At 42.0% G+C, this 22,710-nt stretch overlaps 1 protein-coding gene and 1 long non-coding RNA gene across 3 annotated transcripts; one reads left to right on the top strand and one right to left on the bottom strand.

Annotated features, from left to right (window-relative positions):
- Positions 1 to 170: 170 nt before the first annotated feature.
- Positions 171 to 14,349, bottom strand: Aven (apoptosis and caspase activation inhibitor). 2 transcript variants are annotated; one of them, XM_059261095.1, is made up of 5 exons: positions 14,159 to 14,349; positions 4,363 to 4,433; positions 3,381 to 3,476; positions 1,173 to 1,509; positions 171 to 439 (listed from the first exon to the last, which is right to left on the bottom strand). In XM_059261095.1, the coding sequence occupies exons 1-5, from the start codon at positions 14,202 to 14,204 to the stop codon at positions 324 to 326; spliced, it is 666 nt and encodes a 221-aa protein (XP_059117078.1). In that variant the 5' UTR covers positions 14,205 to 14,349; the 3' UTR covers positions 171 to 323. The 2 variants fall into 2 exon arrangements, with proteins under 2 accessions (XP_059117078.1, XP_059117079.1); XM_059261096.1 differs by having other exon boundaries at positions 14,174 to 14,349.
- Positions 13,852 to 19,940, top strand: LOC131909459 (uncharacterized). The gene is made up of 3 exons (XR_009378851.1): positions 13,852 to 14,885; positions 17,103 to 17,235; positions 19,016 to 19,940. It is a non-coding gene; the product is annotated as an uncharacterized LOC131909459 (long non-coding RNA).
- The last annotated feature ends 2,770 nt before the right edge of the window (positions 19,941 to 22,710 follow it).

Raw genomic sequence — 22,710 nt, 5'->3', positions numbered from 1 at the left:
GTTTATTTTGACCAGCTGCATCCCTCGTTCCTTGTGTATAGTCCCTTAACTAGCACTGGTTGTTCTGTAATACTGTCAGGAAGAAGACTGAAAACATAGCTGTGACACCTCGGTCCTTAAAGAAATCTATTAGGTGACTAAGCCAGATAACAACAAAACAAAGCCCGAAGTAAGCCTCACACATGTATTCAGATGCCATCAAAAGCAGAGGTAGGCATTGGCTGCTGCAAGCGTAACAGTACATGTTAGCATGGGGTATTCTGGTAAACTAGCCCACCCTTACTTAGTTTGCTTCAGGCACATCCCCCCCCCATCCCCCCTCCTCAGGAAATCATGCTGTCCAGCCAGTCTTCCAGCTCTTCCTCAGTGACATTTTTGGATGTGCTCATCTGTTCAGGTTCCACATTTTTCTCTCCGGTCATAGATGGTTTTTCAGGAACTATAGAAATAAAATCAACATTAGCCACCTCACATCAATTACAATAGTGAGGGTTAAGGCTTCCTGGGGGTTTGTTTGAGGATATACTTCAGCCCAAATTACTGCTTTCTCCACAACAAGCAAATTCTCATTACTGTCACTCCCTAAGATACAATCAATAGTATCTAAACAAAATAAGCAAAGGTACAGATTTGCTCTTCTATTTATACTGAAGATGAATTTCACTGCTCACTGGTGTTGTGGAGTTTGTTCTAACACAAAGACCAACAGCATAGCTTAGTGTCCTTTTCCTTTGGGGCAATCCTGAAACATCATAATGACTCTCGAGTACTGTATATGACAGTTACCACATCAGAAGGGCTACCAGCTCACAAAATATTTACATGATGTAAACATTCTTTTGCTTTAAAAAAAAAAAATCTGCTTCCAGCCTGTTCAGTCGATTAAAAGGTCTTCTACTGAAAGGCTTTTACAGCAGTTCAATTTGCAGCTCTAAATTTAATACTGCAACTGGGCTGGTAGCCACTTTGGAAGCCTAAGATATATTGAGTAAGAGAAACTGTCAGAAAGGTCAAAGCAGGGGAAGCTGTGATTTGCCCAGGGGAAGAGATGCCTGGGACATGGCTAAATCAATGTCAGACACAGAGGGGTATGCATAAGTGATGGGGTAGGGCTGTTCCCACAAAAACACCAGAACTGAGAAGATGAACGGGAAATGAAATGACAGCCATACCTGTTTCCTCCTGGGCCACCTGCCCCTCTCTTTCTGGTTCCTGGTCCTGAGACGTCTGGTCCGGACAGATTCTGTCCTCCTCCTTCACAGGTGCATCTAAATGCAGCAGCATGTCCAGTTCATCTTCCAGATGGTCTGCCACGGACTGTGGTGGGAAGGGGGCTTTCTGCAAACCCTCTAGAGGGTTTGGTCTTAAACTGTCTTTGCCCAGAGACCTGGGACAACTACCCACAGCAGATCTGAGCTCGGAGATGGGCCCCCTTAACTGCATGCCCAGCTCCTTGCCGTCATCATTTCTCCTTGGTTTCACCTGTGGAAGTTCCAAAGGAATTGTGGTCTGAAAAAGAAGCAAGATGTCAGAATTTAGTAGAATCCTTGTTTTTGCTTCAGCACAAGAAGTCAAGGAAGCCATACAATCTTGTAGGTAGGAAACTCAATTCAGACAGCCTACAAAGTATCTCCCGTTGGAGACCCACTGTAGACCTCTTCCTGACCAACCCAGGGTGAATGAAGAGACTATGTGGAAACATCACAGGGCTGTGCCTCCCACTCTACTCCCCTCCAATATGTGCTAACTAGCCCCGAGGTGGAAGTAAAAGCCCACATCTTCCTATCCCTGGCCTGAACACTGACTGTACCACATGTCTATTTGAATTGATACTTAAGTCTATAATGAAGAATGGCCTATCTGTAAAAGTTACTAAGTAGTAATTGGCCAAGTAGACTTGGTCACTGTGCTTAGATGATGGGGCAGAATCATTTGCCAAGAAGAAAAGAATTCAACAGTCATTTGAATATAAAATGTCAAATGTGAAGAAAATCAGACTATTTGGCTACATTTATAGAACATTCAAAACCAGGTAAAACTATAGTAATAGAAGCCAGGGTAATGGCTGTCTTGTGGGCAGATGGGGATTTAAGGTATATGTGGTGGCCTCAGAGGAACTGGCAATATTCTGACTCCTGAATGCTGATTCCAGTTACACATTACTTATCTGTACATTTGGCCCTATCTGTGTTATGCTTCAAAAACTTCCCATATGACTGTGACAAGGTCTCAGCCTAAGGCTGAGAAACCGTCTTTTGGGGTAAGGCCACAGGGATGGCAGGGGCCCACAATGCATAGGCTAGAAAGTGTGCCCTATAGCAATTGATCCCTACTCTTACTTAAAGACCCAAATTGCTAGTAACTCCTCAGAAATTTACTTCAGCATGGCCTTATAAGCATGAACTAGACCAATGTCCAGCATTGCAGTGTATAAAGCGAAGCCAGGGCGTGGTCCTCTATGCTAATCCTACACCCACTTCATAGATCTCTGTGACCTAGATTTCTGTGAGAACCTGGAAGTTGTTTCCCTTATTTTTCAACCTCCTAGGTGATACTAATGAGCACAGTTGAGAACAGACCTGAAGTCTATGGATGTGAGAGTGTGTGTGTGTGTGTGTGTGTGTGTGTGTGTGTGTGTGTGTGTGTGTCTGTGTCTGAGCTAGGGTCTCTCACCTGGACCCAGGTGACAGCTTTGTTAAAATGGCTTACCTACTCTGCCTTTGTACAAGAGCGCACAGACACAGCCATGAATACACACTCCAACCGCCCAGCCTGCTTTCTATTCCCCCAGCACAGTATTGACTGTGATCATTTTCATTAATGCGGACCTGCTGGGTCATCATCTCCTTTCATTGCAGCTCACGTAATCTTACAACTCAGACCTCAGCTTACCCACTGTTTCCTGAGGACAGCCAGTCCTAGCCACACCAGGATACATCAGGTTCATTACTACAAGCTCTCATGGCACACTGTGATTCACATAACTTATCATTTCTATGCATCTGTATAATTACTTCATTAAACTGATTAGTATCACTATTTTCCAGTAGAAGGAGGAACCACATCCACCTGCTCACCACTATGTGCCTAGTGCCAACTCAGAGCCTGATACCTGAATATTCTGTGGTAATAGCTAGACTTTATAGTCCTTCTTGCATCCAATTCTATTAATTTGATCCATTAAAATATGTCATATATAAAATATAACAGTAACTTCAAACAACTGTTTTGTTTTCCTTCACACTTTACAAGGTGACATCTCAATATGAGGCCTCAACTGGTGATGAGGAAAGTTGAGACTGAGACACCCTGCAGGCTATAGTCTTCCCTCTGGTCCTTCCTCTGTCCCAACCCAGCCAGTAGGCAGACTCTGATTTTACCTGGATCAACTCCGCAGCAACGTTAAGCCGGACTGAGAGGGGCAGCTGTTGAAGGGCTTGAACCAGTGACTCACTGTCCACATAGAGTGCTGAGTTCTAGATGGATTTTAAAAGAGAGCGGAGGTAAAGTAAGTGTGCATAAGCCATTCACCGGAGTTAGTTCTGTCTGGGAGTCCAATAATAAATCCCATCTAATGAGCTTCAATGGCTCTCTCCCAAACAGTGCGCCCACAGCTCGCTCACTCAGAGACAGATAGGGCAGTGGTCACCACCACACCAAGCTGATATCCGCCTCTCTCCCCCTCCCTCCCTCCCTCCCATAGATGCATGCACTGGCATCTCACCATAAAAGAATGTGAGAAAAGCCAGGTGTGTAGTGGCACAGGCCTATAACCTCAACATTTGGTAGACAGACACAGGAGGGTCAAGAGTTTGAGGTCAGGCTGGGAAACATATGAAATTCTTTCTCACAGATCTTCAGAGGGAAAGTGGCACCTAATCCATTCCTTACTCATGAACACAGCAAGGACCATGACTAAACCTACAGCATGAACACAGCATGAAACCTTTGTGGTTTAAGGACTGACTGAAGGCCTTCTATGATACTGTTTTTATTTTGTACATTTATCCTACTAAATGAAGGGTAATAAAGGTACAAGGTTAGGGAAGGAATGTCAGGAAGAGAGGAGGCTGGCAAAAAAAAAAAAAAGCAGAAGGAAAAAAAATAGCAAAGTAATCTGTGTTAAAATCATAGCCATTAATTTCCTACTTCACAACTCAACCTATGAGACATTCACAGATGGCCTAATGAACTCAAGCTTGAAGGACCTTATCAACTAGGTCTCTCACATATTCTCTCCAGAGCTGGTAGCAGAGAATAAAATGCATATGGATTACAGCTCTTTTCCACAAGATTCATCTCTGCTATAATGGAAAGGTGCAGGGCCTTGGTCTTGAGACATTGGAGACACACTTGTCTTACCTGCTTTGGACATGAAGTTTCACCATCCCATTCTTTCTCCTCAGCAAATCGGAACTGTGAGAAGGAGTCCCCTAGGAATAGAAAAAAATATGTATATAATATACATACACATATATAATTTTATATACTCACATATATATACACATACATATAATTTTACACAGAAGACACCCAGTTTCTCTGTTTCCATTTTAGAGCACAAGTGACATTCTGAATAGTTAACCTTCCCAAATACAGTGACACCATCCTGCAAGTCCTGGATCCAGTGCATACATCTGGGCTCTGGAAAATGCTGTTGACAGCTACACTTCATTCAGTTTTCACTCAATAAACCACCATTCCACAAGTCAAGGGACAAGCAAACAGGCCTGCAAACGGGGCCATTTACCCATATCTAGTCTATCTCCATCTTTTCTGCTCAGTGTATGCAAAGAAGTTTGTATTTATGATGGGGTGGCAGCAAGGCAGAAGAGAGAAAATGAGACTGAAGGACAGCATCTCTGGATTGACCCACAATGATAACAGACTATCTTTTTGATAAGTTATAATCTTAATAACCTCCATTATCACTCCAAATATCACCTAGTCACAATGTCAAACACAAGCTAAACTCAAAGTCCGTGCATTAGACCATTGGGTAAACCATAGTGCACTACTCTGAGTCTTGAGGTAAGTAACAACATCTGATGGTAACATAAGCAAGCATTGAAAATGATCCTGGGCAGCAAGCTCTCTGCTCTGCTACAAGGCTTGCTTTGTACATGCATACGCATCTGAGAATTTGCATTAATAATTCATTACACATGAAGAATTCTCTCTCTAGCTTTCACACGGATATAAAATTTGGTCCCACTTCATTTACTTTCTATCTCCCCAGGCAACCTGTTTTTGTACTTTCATGCAGACAATTCAATGCTCTATCTCATCTTCTTGTCCTGAAGTTTTTTTGTTTTTTTTTTTTTTTTTGAGACAGGGTTTCTCTAGCTGTCCTGGAACTCACTTTGTAGACCAGGCTGGCCTCAAACTCACAGAGACCTGCCTGCCTCTGGAGTGCTGGGGTTAAAGGCCTGCACCATCACAGCTGCCTAGGAGTACCTGCTTAATTGTGCATGGTCAGTCCCCGGCACCAACACACATACACAAGCCTGCACACACATCTCTAAAGCCCCCGTCTGAAGAAAACCTCAACCCCCCTTTTCAGGCGGGAATGACTCCTGCACAGCCCTCCCCCTAGGCCAGAAAACACATAACCAGTTACAGCTTCTTTATTTTCCTTTTAATTTTTCTGAAGGATATACACCACATATCCCATGGGCAATAAAGCGCATTCAATGTGTTTATAAGCCGAAGACCCATGTGCCTCTTGCCCTTCATCTCCTACCTGTATTTTAAAACTCCATCACAGGCCACCTCTCCCCTGTGTGTTACTACCCAGGTGATAGAACCATGGGATTTATTCTTTTCTTCCGATTAACAGAGTGGGGGAGAGAGAATTCAAAAGAAGAGGGAGACAAAGGTAAAAAGTAGAGAAAGAACCAAAAGTAGAGAAGAGTCAACACATTTCGTTGTGGGTGAACCAATCTGATAATTCAAAATTCTTAAAATAAATGAAGTCTTATGTGTCCATATATGCACACATCTATTGTGATTCTCCGTGCTTACTGTATTAAATGCCTCTGCAACATCATTTTTACTTGTATTACTTTTTATCAGGAGAAATGAAACTGGAGAGTAAGGATACAGGCGAGAGTTATAAACTAATACAGATCTATCCAGAAGCTTGGAGGAGAATTCTGCAAGAAAAAGTTGAAGTTTTAAATACCTTGGTTTCTAAATAAAGAACAAAGGACAAGAATGCAATTGTTCTATAGTTAGTGGGGGAAAACAAAACAGAGAATTACAAAAAAAGAACCAACTTTCTATTCTTCCGGCAGTAAAGCGGCTGGAACCCAATGCTTTGTGCTTGCCAGGCCAGTACTTTACCAGGATTATACCCGCAAGCCTCATTTTTTTTTTCTTAAAGAAGTATGCATATCAACCAATCTTACATAAGTAACAGAAAGCCAGGAGAATTGTCTCCTAACAATGGGATCAGGAGCTGTCTCTGACTCTGTTACCTGCTTTGGGGACCCTTTCCTCCACTGGGTTGCCCTGTCCAGCCTCTACAGGAGAGGAGGTGCCAGTCTTACTGCAACTTGATATACTATGGCTGACTGATATACATGGGACACTGTCCCTTTCTGAAGAGAGAAGTAGTTGGGGAAAAAAGGAAAGGTTCAAGGGAGGACTGGGAGAAGAGGAAGGGAGGGGAAACTGTGATTGTGCTGGAAAAACATTTAATGACTTTAAAAATTAAAAAATTGTGCATATATACACATATACATACATACACACATACACACACATTTTATATATATATATACATTCAGGTGGGCTAGATGGCTCAGCAGGTAAAATGAATTTGCCACCAAGCCTGATTATCTCAATTTGATCCTCTGGGACCAATATGGTAAAAAGAGAGAACTGCCTCCTGAGTGCTAGCCTCCTCTGACCTCCACACACTCTATGTGGCATGTGTGCCCAGACACATAAACACAGACACATACACACACCTGAATAAAATAAATAGATATGGCTAGGCATGGTTGTATACACCTTGAATTCCAGCACTTGGGACACAGAGGAAGGTGTAACTCTGAGTTCTAGGCCAACCTGGTCTACATAGCAAATCCTAGGCCAGCCAGGGTTCTACCATGAAATCCAGCCTCAAAAGAAAGGAGGGGCAGTGGGGATAAAGTGTGTGTGTGTGCATGCATATATTATTTTCACTGTCACAGCCAGTGCAACTAAAGAAAAGAATGAATTAACAATACTAGAAAAATAAAAGAAATGAAACCATGACAATCTGAAGAAAATAGACTGTTACTATTGTACTAGGAAAATCCAAAGGAATGAGTAGGAAAGGCTTCAGAAAATTTATAATAAAAATAAGCAGCTCTCTTAAAATCCAATTGAAAGTAAAACAGAAGAACCTAACATGAATATAAACAGAATTTCTAGGAATAAAGCATAATAAACATTTATTAAAAGCAACTACTTCAAACTTTTTACCAAGGGAGATGAAAAACAAATTTATCTAATCTACAAAATCAATGTTCATTTCAAATCTCAAAAAGATTTATCAAATCATTTTTTAAAAATATGTAAACCAAGAAATGAAAGGTAGATTCATCTGTTTTTAAGACAAGAGTCTATGAAGCCCTCACTGGCCTGGAACTCACTACATAGACGAAGATGGCTTCAAACTCAGGGATCCACCTGCCCCGTCTCCCAAGTGTTGGGATTAAAGGCGTGCACCACCACATCAGCCTTTCAAAGGGTGAAGAATTTGTCTTCAATTTTAAAAACACATTCAAAAATCTCAATGAATAAAATAGAGAGCTACTCATAAAATAGGAAAGTGCCGAAGAGACCCAGGTGTGTGGACATTCAGACAACAGCAGAGCGATATCTGTGGAGAATCAGTCTTTATTGGAGCTAAAACATCCCATTTCCAACACTCAAAAACGTATTTTGTGTGGTTCAAAGACGTAGACATTTGGGGAAGGCAGAACGACAAACAAGGCTGAATTTTGAAGTTAGAGAAGTATACATTAAATTCCACAAAATTAAGATATAAAGAAATTATCTTAGGTCTTCTATGACAATAAAACCAAACTCAAAGATGACACAGTGACAAGAAACATTTCCAGCAAAGACACACAAAGAACTATTGTTTCTAATATAGAAACAGACTCTGTAAGTCAATCAGAATAAAGCAGCCCAGGAGAAAAGCAGGCCAAGAGAACGGTATATGAAGAAAGACGGCTGATAACATATGCAATAATTAAAAACAGATCTTGGAGTTTTTTAAATTAGCCAACAGCTGACTGCTTTATCCAATGCTGTTTTGTCATTACTATGTGTGTGGGTGCATGTGTGTTTATGGGTGCACTTGTGTGCATGGGTAAGTGGAAGCTGAGGGTCAGTCCTCAGGCTGCTCACTTGTTTTTTTTGTTTGTTTTCTTTTTTTAAGATTAGCTTTATCACTGACCTGGAACTTCCAACCCAGGGTAGACTGGCTGTCCATTGAGACTAAGGGATCCACTACCCCTGCCTCGCCAGCACTAACATTACATGTGTGTATCCCTGTACTCAGCATGTCCTCGCCAGCACTAACATTACATGTGTGTATCCCTGTACTCAGCATTTCCTCGCCAGCACTAACATTACATGTGTGTATCCCTGTACTCGGCATTTTCTTCTTAAGTAGGTTCTGGGGGTCAAACTCGGGTTCTCAGGCTTGAAGCACTTTGCTGACTAAGCCAATTCCACAGCCCCATTCATGTAATTCCTGAACTTCCATATACAACAAATAATCATAAGACCTTATAGATTATAATATACAATCAGGATAAGGCTCAATAACAAGGCATGCTGTACTTATTTTTAATATTTTAATAATTTTAAATACCAACAAGAATTTAAAAATGATTAACTAACTTGTTGTAAATCAATCTTTTTGTAAATCAATCTGAGAACTAGAAGAACTGCCCTCCCGACAAACAAGTCCCATCTGAGGAAATCAGAGCGCTCTGAAGATATAACCCAAGTATCCAGAGAGAAGAGAAGCACACAGGCAGTCAGGTGCCTTCGAGGACTGCTCTCTGCTCTCTGCACTTGCCAGTTCTCCACAAGGGATCTTGGAGGTAGCAAGCAACAGCCTAGGTGGTGCGAAGCTGGGAGAGCATCTCCTAATCTTCCACACGAATGGCACAAACAGGAGTTTAGAACCACAGAGGCACAAGAGTTGAAAAGTCAAGGTTTCCAGGTAGGGTCCCAAGTCTTGCATGCTGGAAGCAGGGCATAACTAACACCTGAGCAAACCTTATGCTGGAGACTGGCTGTGAGAGAGTGCAAGCCTAAGGCTGTGAGAGAGTGCAAGCCTCAGGCTGTGAGAGGGTGCAAGCCTAAGGCTGTGAGAGAGGGCAAACCTAAGGCTGTGAGAGAGTGCAAGCCTAAGGCTGTGAGAGAGGGCAAGCCTAAGGCTGTGAGAGAGTGCAAGCCTAAGGCTGTGAGAGAGTGCAAGCCTAAGGCTGTGAGAGAGTGCAAGCCTAAGGGTGTGAGAGGGTGCAAGCCTAAGGCTGTGAGAGGGGGCAAGCCTAAGGCTGTGAGAGAGTGCAAGCCTAAGGCTGTGAGAGAGTGCAAGCCTAAGGGTGTGAGAGAGGGCAAGCCTAAGGCTGTGAGAGGGTGCAAGCCTAAGGCTGTGAGAGAGTGCAAGCCTAAGGCTGTGAGAGGGGGCAAGCCTAAGGCTGTGAGAGAGTGCAAGCCTAAGGCTGTGAGAGAGTGCAAGCCTCAGGCTGTGAGAGAGTGCAAGCCTAAGGCTGTGAGAGAGTGCAAGCCTAAGGGTGTGAGAGGGTGCAAGCCTAAGGGTGTGAGAGGGTGCAAGCCTAAGGGTGTGAGAGGGTGGCAAGCCTAAGGGTGTGAGAGGGTGCAAGCCTAAGGGTGTGAGAGGGTGCAAGCCTAAGGGTGTGAGAGGGTGGCAAGCCTAAGGGTGTGAGAGGGTGCAAGCCTAAGGGTGTGAGAGGGTGGCAAGCCTAAGGGTGTGAGAGGGTGGCAAGCCTAAGGCTGTGAGAGAGTGCAAGCCTAAGGGTGTGAGAGAGGGCAAGCCTAAGGCTGTGAGAGGGTGCAAGCCTAAGGGTGTGAGAGGGTGGCAAGCCTAAGGGTGTGAGAGGGTGCAACCCTAAGGGTGTGAGAGGGTGCAAGCCTAAGGGTGTGAGAGGGTGGCAAGCCTAAGGCTGTGAGAGGGTGGCAAGCCTAAGGCTGTGAGAGGGTGCAAGCCTAAGGCTGCAGCCAAAAGAGGAAGATAACAGGAACGACAGCCCACGGCTATCTACAGCTTTCTACAGACTGTTTATTAAAGAGAAGGAAAAACACAGGACACAGTATAGAAAAAGATCCACAGAGATTGACATACTGACAATATTTCAGAATCCATGTCAAACTTTGTAGAACAGAAACAGCTAAAGATCATCAACAATGACGCTTGTGAAGTCATTTCCAACCCACAGAAAAATCAAGTATGTACAGAGAAGAAAATTTTAAGGAAGAATGAGATATCTAAAATACTGCTTTCAGTAAACATCACAATGATATAACTTTACAGTGCTTTTGTCTTATTTAGTTTTAAGACCTCAGGGCTGGTGGGATCGGCCAGTGTTGGGAAAAGCATGTGTTGTGCAGGCCTGTCCTGAGTTCCATTCCTAGGACTTACAGAGGAAGGTTTTCTTCAGACACCACATGTGTGCTGTAACATACACATGCTCCCTCCCTGCTCTCTCCCCCTCGTCACCCCTCTTGCCCACACATTCATTCTTTCTCATACATACATGTAATAATAATAATAATAATAAAATTAAGTTTTAAATAGTCCTCGTGGATGAAACACATAGAGGCTAATTGCTCTAAGTAATAAACTTGCTAAAGGAAGAGGACTGCTATGTATCATCAACTGCTAACCCCTCTCATTCTGCAATTGAAGATGAAAGAATATTCACACTCAAAAAACTGGGAGCCCTGAAACACAAGTTCTTCTAAAATATTACTAAAACTGTTCCTTCTGAATCATACCATGACGTGCCTGAGAGAATGGTGGTGCCACCCGTGCTCCCTTCTCACAGGTCAGACGTGTGGTTGTACAACAGTCTGGGGCCTTCTTTAAGGAACAGTGCACAGTGGGTCCACAGCATGCTCAACTCTACTCCAGCACAAGGGGAATGCACCACATTCTCCCTCCAATGACACGTTTCATGACTTACAAGAGATCACAGGGCAGCCTTACTAGACATGCACACAACATCCTAAAGCAAAACAAAAGACTGAGGCTGTTCTGTAGCTTGCAAAGCAACAAACAATCCCCCAAATCTGACTCTGCAAATAAGAATGCCAACATGCAGGGCAGGCCATACTATCTGAAGAAGGCTAAAGGGAGGACTGTGAGTTCAGAGCCAGCCCCCATTTAAAAGCTGCAAATCATTCTGCTCCCGCGATAGACTTGAAGGACACACAGTAAAAGCTGAGATGGGAGACAAAGTCCTTGCTCTACTGCCAACTGTGGCTATCTTCTATAGCCAAAATAAAGAGGTTTTTTTCCCTCAAAAATCAAGTCATTGTGTAAAGAGTCAAGTATTAGAAAATTATGAGGGGTGCTACTTTAAAAATGCTTCCAAACATTCAAAAAGAGTCTGGGGAGATGGCTCAGTAGACAAAAGAGCTTGTATAAGCACAAAGACAGGAATTTAGATTCACCTAAAACCACCTAAAAAGCCAGGCACAGCCTTGCACGTCTGTAACCCCGGTTCTGGGGACAGAGAGAGGCAGATGTTAGGGCTTGCTGGCCAGCCAGCTGTGTGAAAACAGTTAACTTCAGGTTCTGTGAGCAACCTGGTCTCATGAACTATGATATAAAGTGATGGTAGAAGACACATAACAGGCTCTTCTGGACTCTGCACATTTATACACACACACACACACACACACACACACACACACACACACGAATACAATGAATAAGTAAATCAAAGAGAGTGTTTTAAGCAGCACCCAATACTCTGATTTCTGAGATTCCCTGGGTAAAACTCATCACCACCAAATAGCTCTCCAGCTCCAGGTGCTGATGAGAAACAAAGCCTTTAGCCACTCTCTCTCTATTTGAGAAGATGAAAGCTGACCTGCGGAAGAACATTACTGTGTCCAGTCCACCTCAGACGGAGGCTGGTACCTAAGAGTATGTATGGCAAGTCTGTTTGGAATGCTGTTGCGATGGCAGGTGCAATCTCCCAGCTGTCAATGCCGGGAGAGCAACAGGTCTGCAGTGCGCCACGACAGGAGTCACCAATAGACACCTTACAGTGATGTTTCAGGTAGCTTGTGTTACGTTTGATTATTTGTGGAACAGACACCTAATACTCCATGAAAGCCTTTTAAAACTAGGTAGATCTACATGTACTGACACTGAAATATAACTATTGTCTCAATTATATAAAAATCAACGTGTAGAATATGAATATGATACATCTGACATATATACATACATATATATATGATTGAGATGTATATATCATATCCTCAAACTAACAAAATGACCCAAGACAACTATATACCTAATTTAAGAGCAATTCTCTCAGCGAGTAGTGGGGTTGAAGGAAATTTTCATCTCTGCAAATACTTTTCCAGTTAAACTCACTTTGTCAACAACAAGATGGTTTTGACACTGAACCAACCAGAACTAAGGGAATCTGTGAAAAAGTTAAATATTCTTGAGGGCAGGAACTAAGATCTGTCAACCCCAGAATTTACTGTTGTACTAATAAATTCTTTTCTTATTAACTAATAAAGCTCTCGCCATGTTTGCCAGAATCTTCTAAGTTCCACAGAATAAAAACAAATTCTTAATGAATATTTTATATCTAGGTCCCCAATATTTGATATGTTGACACCATTCAAAGGTATGAAACCTAAATTAAGAAATAAACAGTACTTTGTTTTGGAAATCATCACAGGCTTCTGAAATAATGCCTATAGTGTTTTTAAAAATATGAACTTCTATATACTCTACATGTTCCCATGGCGATATTGGTGAGTTAAAGAGGCATACACAGCCTATCACTGCATTTAAGATGTCCAGGTCTCTCACCCTGCTTAACTTCTCCAAACTGCCCAACAGATGTCATGTGACCCAAGGCAAAATAGACAAAGTTGCTAGAATCCTACAGAACCAGAATGCTTCAAAAGTCTACCACATTGTCACAGATAACACTGCTTTCAGTTTAAATTTATCCTCCTGGTCCCTTAACAAAATAAACAAACAAAAACACTTTCAGCCCAACAAAATCACTTAACACAATCAGAGCCTGGGCATTCAGGTCAAACTATAAAGAACACAGAAAGAGATATGACACACAGACAGTGAAAGTGGAAATCTGTTCAAGCCTCACACCCCATTCCTATCATTTGGTCATTTCCCACAAATGAGATCCTTCCTAGTTCCTATGATTTTTTGTTTGTTTGGCTTTGGAGACAAAAATATCTCTACATAATCCAGGCTGGCCTTAAATCTGTGATCTCTTCTGCCTCAGTCTCCCAAATTCTGGAATTATCATATCCACCTACTGTACTGAGCTTTTAATCATGAACTTGACCCATACATATCCTTTGTTTCGATATTTCTGGACAAGCACTTCATTGGAAGCTCCATCCCTGCCCCTTGTTTTCACCATCCCTTACCCTCAACCAGGACCCAGAGTTTGAGAAATCACACATGAACACTGTAGGCTGACAAAGCTCCCACAGGGAATAGGAGGCTAAATGATCTCCACAGTGGTTGCCATGGAGATGGAAGGCCCTAAATGTTCTTTCTGAAGGTTCCTCATCTGTGACACATAGCAATATTTGGAAAATCAGAGTAAATCTTAAGTCCACAGGCTCACACAGGTCAATCCAAGAAAGATCAGAGCTCAGCCTATAAGGCATAAAAGTTCTCATCACACTCAATTTTTTAGCCTTTTCAGATTTACCATTTTAAATATGGATGTCCTTCAGTGTTTAACCTAAAACAAAACAGCGCCTCACTCGGTTATTGAGAGGAAGACAATACAAGCCATTAAGTATCTTAAAAGTTAGGTCAAGCTATACAAGCAAGAGAGATCATCAAAATCTCTTGTCCTGCCCAACTGTGACTTATAATTAACTTTCTCACCAGTAACTTTCTCACCAGTTGTGAGGCTCCCGAAGCCCCTGAGCATCAAATGTCCACATTGAGCTTCACATATAGGATGTGTCTATCTTCCTAACATCCCTAGAAACCAGGTGTTCATCTGCATAGAGTGCGTGGAAGGACAGCTGGGAGTCAGAGATTGTAGAGTTCCAGACTTTATGAGAGAAGGATGATGCTGACATTCTGGAACTTAGAATGTAGTTACTTTCCTTCAAATTATTGGTGAAATACTTCTGTGCTGACCCTGTATCACTGTTGACAGCGTGGAAAAATTTTTTAGATCAATCATTTTTACAAGAAAGCCAACATCAAACCCTGGCACAGCATTCTAAGATGAGAGTAAATAATCTGAGAAGACTGAATAAATAAGAGAATCCAAAGAACTTCAGAGAGACACAGACATTGTTAAGATCACACATTTGATTTGTGGAACCCCGAGTCAGCTGGGGTCAGGTCTGAGTGTGTGTAACTAAGACATGGATAATCAGGGCAGCTAAAGATAAAAGGCTGCACCTCTATTGACCAAAGACGTCTAGACAGGCTGTCAAAGACTGTCCTGGTAGCCCAGTCTCCTCCCAGTTCACTGCTCTGCCTGAGAGGCCCTTCTCCCTCTGAGATGATGGCCAGAGCTCCTGCTGTTGAGCCAGAACTGCAACATCAAGAAGGAAGAAGAGTGGAGGGGAAAGAGACACATGGCATTCATCACCAGGTATGGAGGGATTCCAGAAACTATAACATCCATCGTATTCCCACTTACTTCTCATACATCATACTATTTTTGCTGAACCACAAAGGACATAACAACTTTTCCCAGAAGGCCTTGTGCCAAATAGGAATTAAGGATTCTCTTCCCATAGAAGGGGAGAGGAAAGAATGCTGTGTAGAGTGTTAGGTGCTCCTGCATGGGCAGTGAGTCCATAGCAGCAGCTTCTAGGGTAGGAGGTTGTGTCTAGAGAAGCATGAACAACCCTCCCCCTACCCCCGAGATATTTCAGAGACCTTCCTGTAACATTTAAACTTCTTTGGATGGAATTTAGTTTAGAGAATATGTCTTTCAACTTACTTATCTTGCTGATTTTGATATGGGATAAGTGTGAAACAAAATTGGGGTTTCCAGCAAAATGCAAGACCGTTTTACTGAGTCAGTGCCATTTCCTATGGTACTATAGGAAATCCACCCTCTGCTCTCCTTGCTCTCATACAGACCAAGTGAACAAAGGTTCCCTGAGACAGAAAAGCAGCTTAGGAGTGGTGAAACTCCCTTTCCTGATTCATTTTTTTTGTCATGTACATCCATGTATGTAATGCTATCTTTGTGCTGCTGACATAATTAGACAAGATGTAATACACAGGACATGAGAGCAAAGGAGGACTATGAACAGAGATCCAACGGGATGGGGAAGAGGAGGGAAAAGAGGGAACTGGAGGAACAAAGATGAAATACTCATGTTTTCTCTCGTGCAGACTCTACACTGAAGACACATGTGTGCATGCACACATATGACACGGAAGCAAGAGGAGGGAAGGAGACTAGGAGAGGACAATGGGGCACAGATCAGACAAGGGACAATGATTTACATGCATAAAACCATCATAATAAGAGCCAGTGGGTAAAAACTTGCTGTGCAAGCCTGATAAACTTAGTTCAATACCCAGGTTGTTCAGTTACCCAGGTTATTATACTTAGAGGTAAAAGAAGAAAACTGACTCACAAAGTTCTCCTCTGCCCTCCACACACGTGCCATTGTATGTGCATAACTCCCCCTATACACATCACACATAATATACAATAATATTAATAAAATTTAAATGTCATAATAAAACCCATTATCTTTTATGCTAACAAAAATTATATATGTATATAAATGATTTTGTCCCCCCAAAAGTTTATTTGTATTTCATTTATAACCTGACACCTCAGAATTAACTTTGAACCTAACACCTAACTTTGTTGGTTGCCTCTGCTGGTATAAACCATCATATAAACAATCAAGGAGTTCAGATCTAGCAATCAATGCACACTGCCCAAACATAACAAAATATGCCAATGCCTACACAGGAAAAAAAAAAAGATTACAGCTGAGCAGTGATGGCACACACCTTTAATCCCAGTGCTCGGGAGACAGAGCCAAGCAGATCTCTGTGAGTTCGAGGCCAGCCTGGTCTACAGAGCAAGATCCAGGACAGGCGCCAACATTACACACAGAGAAACCCTGTCTCGAAAAAAAAAAAAAAAAAAAAAGACTACAGTAAAGAAGTATTTAGCCACTCAACAAAGCTACATACAGCTACACATGGCAGGTGCTGCTCCAAAGAAGGAAAACCTGAATCATTTAATGCCCATCTGAAGTGAGGTCGTGAGCATATAGTCAACTACAGAGCACACAACGGTAGACACAAAGATAAAAAGAAGTATCACGCTGCTGTAGAGGAGGATGCAACCCAAGGGAGTGTGGAGGCAGGTGAGGCTTCCTAGAAGAGGTGAGGCCTGCTTTGAAAGATGACAGAGGAAAACAAACCAGGAAATCGTAAACGAAAAGCAGAGCCTAAATCAGAGGGGGAAACACAGCTACTGGAGGCCCTCCCTACAAGTGGTTGGGTGTTTCTAGAACACAAAATGTGATAGAATAATGAAAGGACAAAAGTTACAAATGGAAAAATGCATTATAACTGAAGATGTCACATTAATGTTGATACTAAAGACAACCCCAAATTCCTATTAATAGTTCACACCAAATGCTCATGTTTTATATCATTAACATTAATATTCCTATTATCTGTAATGTAAGGGTCTATAAAATACTTTGGGAATTCAGATGTGATGTACTTCTCACAGATACTCTAAGAGATATTAATTATTTGAGAATACCTTCAGAAATAGTCATGTTATATTTTGAATACTGTTGTTTGATTCTTTTGGTGCTAGGTATGGAACCTGAGGCAGAACTACATCTCTGGCCCCATTTTCCAGAACTATACATTAGAATATCAAAATGTATTGCAGTAACAAAACCATAAAATGGATATCATTTAACTACAGCAGGAAAAGATTTTAAATGGTATGTATATAAAGTAAAAATTTTAAACTCTAAAGCCACATTATTCAAACAATGGTGGACTTGCATATTTATTAATTACTTGGTCAGGATCTATTTAGTCCAAGCCTGCCTTGAACTCACAATTCTCCTGCCTCAGCCTCTCCGGTGCTAGGATTATAGGCATGTGCCACCACACCTGGTTTTTGGTGTCTTTAGTCTCAGTCAGTACAATAAAATTATTCTCACCAGTGCCAAGATCATTTCTGTCCATATTCAGTGGGTGTTTATTTCTTACTGTCCTTCCCTCTGTTGGCATGGGGACTTTGTTTTGAAAATTATTAGTAGGCTAATTAAGAGGCTCACACTGTTCCCTGGATTTCTCTACCTCACATATCAATATGTCTTAATTATCTATTTCTATACTTCTTCCTTCTATTCAACTCAAGGAGTATGAGTAAGTTTCTGAATGGAGGAAAAAAATCAGCATTGAATTTACTTTGTCACTTTGGTGTGCTTTTTGTTTTTGGTAAACACTATTTTACTGTGATTTATATGAGCAAACATTTTCCAAGGTCATTTGAAATTTAATTTTTGATTAGGCTTCTTGTCAAAAATTAGAGCACATAAAAGCACAAACTGTAGCTTCCACTGCTACCAATTTGCCACACAGTGTGATGGCAAGTCCCCACATGGTACACCAGAGTCGTTCTACTCTTGTGACATTCGTGAACCATTAACAATATCTAGATTTTCGAGTTGGGCAGTGGTGGTGCACGCCTTTAATCCCAGCACTCAGGAGGCAGAGGCAGGCAGATCTCTGTGAGTTCAAGACCAGCCTGGTCCAAGCTCCAGAACAGGCACCAAAACTACACAGAGAAACCCTGTCTCAAAAAAAAAAAAAAAAAAAACACCTAGATTTTCATATCTTATTACAGGGTTTTCATTTTTAGCTTCTATGGAGTGTTTGCAGGAGTTACAGTAATATATGGAACTCTGACCTTTGTGAGGGTCCCAGCCCATTTCCCATGAAATCAGGATGCTTTCTGCACATTACACACACTGAGTTTCCCATATACTTCTGGGACTGCTGCAGTGCCTGACACACTGCAGACAGTTGGAAACCGTGCTTACTACCTAAACCTATGTGTAAAAGAATGAAGGAGCCAGTGAATGAATACAGAAGTCTAAGACTAAACCAAAAAATTACTCTAAGTGGTCTATGTGCCATAAAGGGGTAAGGAATGGAGAAATAAGAAAAAAACATCTTCATGAAGTTTGCTAAATATGTAATAGAAATGTAAAATACAGAATTATGTTGGTGATCAGAACTGTCTGGGACTGAGGACTTCTGATGGGAACAAGTGGGAGGGAGTTGAAGGTGACAGAGGTCTCAATTGTAGTTGCTCTTAAACAGCTCTCAAAAATGAAGAGAAGAAACTAAAGATATCCCAAGATGTGAGTATTTTAGTGATGACTATGAAGTCAGTACTACCAACCTGTAAGATGGGAAGTGGTAGCATGGTTGTTAAAAAGGGTTATAACAAGTCTAAGATACCAAAAAGGAAGGCTTTAAAAAAGTCTATTTGTTCATAATAAACAAGTTTTAGAAATTCCTCCTAGGAAAATTTTAATATATAGGAAGGGATTTATATAAACAGCAGCCTTGCTTGTATTAGAAGGCAGGATGTCCCTCAGGCCTGTCTGCTTTGTGAAGTGCTGTTTGCAGTGCATAATGATCCCATTTAAATTCTTCTTTAAAGTTCTCGTTTGTTCTTTTTGTATTTCATATTTCCTGAACAAGAGCTGAGGTCACCACTGTGACAAGCAATGCACCCTGAGCAGACATGGAGTGCAGTTGTGGGGACTGTGGATGCATGCTATCAGCATGCCCACCTGCTCTAAGTTTCACCTGATGAGCTGCTCTGACTCAAATCAAATGTGCGACAAACCAAAACGAACTGGTGCTCCACCCACATACACGTTCTGTCCAAAGGCTGCTCACTAAAAGAACGGGAAGAACCACCATCCTGGGAATGAAGGCTGGGGAGCAGCTGTGGCCACTCGCACACGGTGGCAGGACTTGCTCTCTTCTGGCAAGAGAAAATGAAATGGTTGGCAACCGATACGGAAGCCTAACTGAAGGGGTAATGAGGTACACAGCGCCTGTAGTTGGGGTGGTAAGATGGTCTGTCTGCCAACAGCAAAGCAAAGAAAGCTGCAGGTCCACGGGCGTAAGGAAGCTACAGATCTGTCATAGCCTTCCTTATAACTGACCTTCAAGATTCACATCCCAACATCAAGCTAAGGCCTGAGCACTGTACTTCAGACATATATTCTCCCAAACTGGAGTTACCGTGTCCAAGAATGAAATATATGCTGGAAGTATTTTTGTATGTTACTGTATTTTCCCACTTACTATATATTTGCACACTTTGACATAAATGTGTATTGTGCCTACCATCACCAGAAGCTGGTGACGCAGAATGCAGCACAAAGTACGCGCTCTCACAGGATTTACACGCTAAATGTTTGCTAACACCTTCTGTTGTTGTCACTGTTTCTGAGACAGGTCTCACTATGTAGTTCTGGCTGGCCTGAAGCTCACTACGTAGGTCAGGCTGAATTGAACCTGTGACAATCTTTCTGCCTCTGCTAAAATTTCAGGGGTGTTGTCACCACACCCTTTTTGAGAAAGATATTTAAATAAATTTGACTATTTCATAAAATCAATATATTTTATATTTATACTCACAATTTTAACGAAAATCATGTTTTCCTAGTATTTATTGAATATCCTTTTGCCTTGTGTGTTTCTGTATGTATTTTGTGTAAAGATACACATGTACATATATGCTCATGTGTGTGGAGACCAGTGGTCAAAGTTGAGTGTCTTCCTCCATCCCTCTTTATCTTGGTTTTTGAAGGCAGAGTCTCACTGAACCCAGGACCTGAAAGCTCAGGAGCCTTGGCCTGCCCTTCCAGCAGTGGAACTACAAGGACTGGCTGGGGTGCCACTGATAATGTGGGTGCTGGGGACCCGAAACCAGGGCCTTTTGCTTATGCAGCAAGCAATTCGCCAACTGAGCCATCTCCCCCGGCCACTTACTAAGTATATTATGTGATTATAGAGAGGTATAAGCCTTCTTATTACAAGGATGAGAGAGAATGGGAGGGACAGAGGGAAGGAAGGAAGGAGGGAGGGAGGGAGGGAGGGAGGGAGGGAGGGGGAGAGAGAGAGAGAGAGAGAGAGAGAGAGAGAGAGAGAGAGAGAGAGAGAGAGAGAGAGAGCTAAAATAGAAGGAAGCAACAAGTGAGTATAATGTGGAAAATACAAACTTTTCAGTTTTCTCTTGTGCAGAACCTGGATTTCCCATATATGAGTGTGTGTGTGTGTGTGTGTGTGTGTGTGTGTGTGTGTGTGTTCATGTAACTATGTTGGCATGGAATGAAGAGGTCCCACAGGAGTCAGGGGGCGAGGGAGGACAGGAGAGCATGAACAATGCCTTACCTACACACACAGGATAATCCATCATGAAATCCATTTACCCATCATTTTTCAAAAATAAAAAGCAAAAGTAAGCCTGATTTAAAAGTTTAAAGAAGCAATAGCATGATGTTGTTTTAAGTTAACTCAGTTGCTTACATAATGTTCCAATTTTCTACATAATTTTTCCTAGATGCTAATTGCTATGTGTGACCTATGTAATTAAAAGGCAACATCTAGAAATTAACCTTGGGGCTACCTCTGTGATGTTCTGATTCTGCAGTATATTAAATTACCGGATATTTCTTTATTTAAAGCATGTTTCCTTCCACTTTCCCCCAGGGCTTAAATGTTTTTCATGTGAATTCTCATGTTTTTCAATCTTGCCTTTGGTTGGTAACATATCTGAAGTCAAAACTAAACTATTCTTACCCCCTACAATAGAAATGCATCTTTAAAATCAGGCTGGGCAGTGGTGCTGGAGAGATGGCTCAACTGGTAAAGGCACTTGCTACCAAGTCTTAGTAACCTGAGTTCAACACCCAGGACCACATAACGGAAGGAGAGAACTAATTCCCACAAGTTGTTCTTTGACCATGACACACACAAAGGCATATATCACCCCTCCCCAGACAATATAATAAATTTAGAAAAGGATGTGACAATCAGACCTTGATTTTAATGGATTTTCTGTCTTAGAAGGGTACCCTCTCGTTTGAATTGTTGTTTTCCATTGGTTCCCACTTTCTCCCTCAGGGATACTGTTGGAATGTGGACACTTTTCACTCTATTGCTGGTTGCCTGGTATCACTCACATCTATTTCTTAACTGATTTTTTGCAGCTCTATTTTAGCTGGTTTATCTACTTCCAACATAACCTCAGAGTCTCAGTAAGTCAACTAGAAAAGTGGAACAGTTTAATCTCTAGTTAAAAATAAAAGTTGGAGGCAAGGTATTACTACATTGCCCAGGCTAGCCTCAGACTTACGATCTCCTGCCTCAGGCTTCCCAGTGCGAGAATAAAAGGCGCACACCACCTCAGCTGGGTTGATGAGCAACTTTTTAAACATGTATATCTGAATGCCGGGTGTGGTGGCGCACATCTTTAATCCCAGCACTCAGGAGGCAGAGGCAGGGACTGTGAGTTCGAGGCTAGCCTGGTCTACAGAGTGAGTTCCAGAATAGGCTCCAAAGCTACAAAGAGAAACCCTATCTCGAAAAACCATAAAAATAAAAAATAAATAAATAAAATTTTTTAAAAAGTATATCTGATTCAGCCAGGCTCTTACTTAAACCACTCCTGATTTTAGATGAAGTATAATAACTCCTACTTCCAGCCAAGACTGAGGGCGAAACATATCCTCCCACTGAAATAACAGCAAAAAACAAAACAACTGACAGAAAGAAATAAGGCCTTCGGGATATTGTACATTAGACAACTAGGGATTTACCCCAGTTAACTGGCAAAATTTTCTTGCTGTGGTATGACACAAGAAACTATGCAAAGTTCAACAGACTCCATGAAGTGAGAGGAGAACTGGGGACAGAGGCAAGCACAGGGCCAAGAGCCTGTGTGACAGAGGAAGACGGGACAGAGGCCCCTCCATCTCGTATTCTTGCTGAGGCCATTTCAGGTTTAACTAGACTCTGATCTCCTTGACGGAGAATCTCATGGAAAATTACCAACTGTATTTTAGGAACTCAAGGTCAACAAGCCCCAGCTAAGTTACCTTAGCTTCTGTTAAATTGCCGGCTTATGCAGAGCCCCCTCCAGCTAACCACTTACTTTAGCTTCTGTTAAACTGCTTGTTAAGCTTCTGTGAAGCTCCCCGCTGCAGTTGCTGAGCGAGATGACAGGCCTGGGCTTTGCCTTTAAAAACCCCATGCTCTGGACACTCATGACTAGGCCCAAGTCCTCAAATACCTGAGTATAGTCCTAGTCAGCTGAAATAAAGACTTACAGTTGGCTATAAACCATATCTGAGCGATCATCTCTGGTGGACTTCCTGTAA

This window comes from Peromyscus eremicus, chromosome 4, assembly GCF_949786415.1.
Source record: "Peromyscus eremicus chromosome 4, PerEre_H2_v1, whole genome shotgun sequence".
Classification (NCBI taxonomy): Eukaryota; Metazoa; Chordata; class Mammalia; order Rodentia; family Cricetidae; genus Peromyscus; species Peromyscus eremicus.
The sequence above is the reverse complement of the archived record's forward strand: the minus strand, read 5'-3'. Positions and strand labels throughout refer to the sequence as shown.

Bases quoted from the DNA above. Each gene is read 5' to 3' on its own strand.
- Aven (XM_059261095.1), bottom strand. From the start codon at position 14,204: ATGCTCAGGGGCTTCGGGAGCCTCACAACTGGTGAGAAAGTTACTG. The intron at 4,434-14,158 runs GTGAGAAAGTTA...TTCTATTCCTAG, and splicing joins AACTGGTGAGAAAGTTACTG to GGGACTCCTTCTCACAGTTC. The intron at 440-1,172 runs GTATGGCTGTCA...TTATTTCTATAG, and splicing joins GGTGGCCCAGGAGGAAACAG to TTCCTGAAAAACCATCTATG.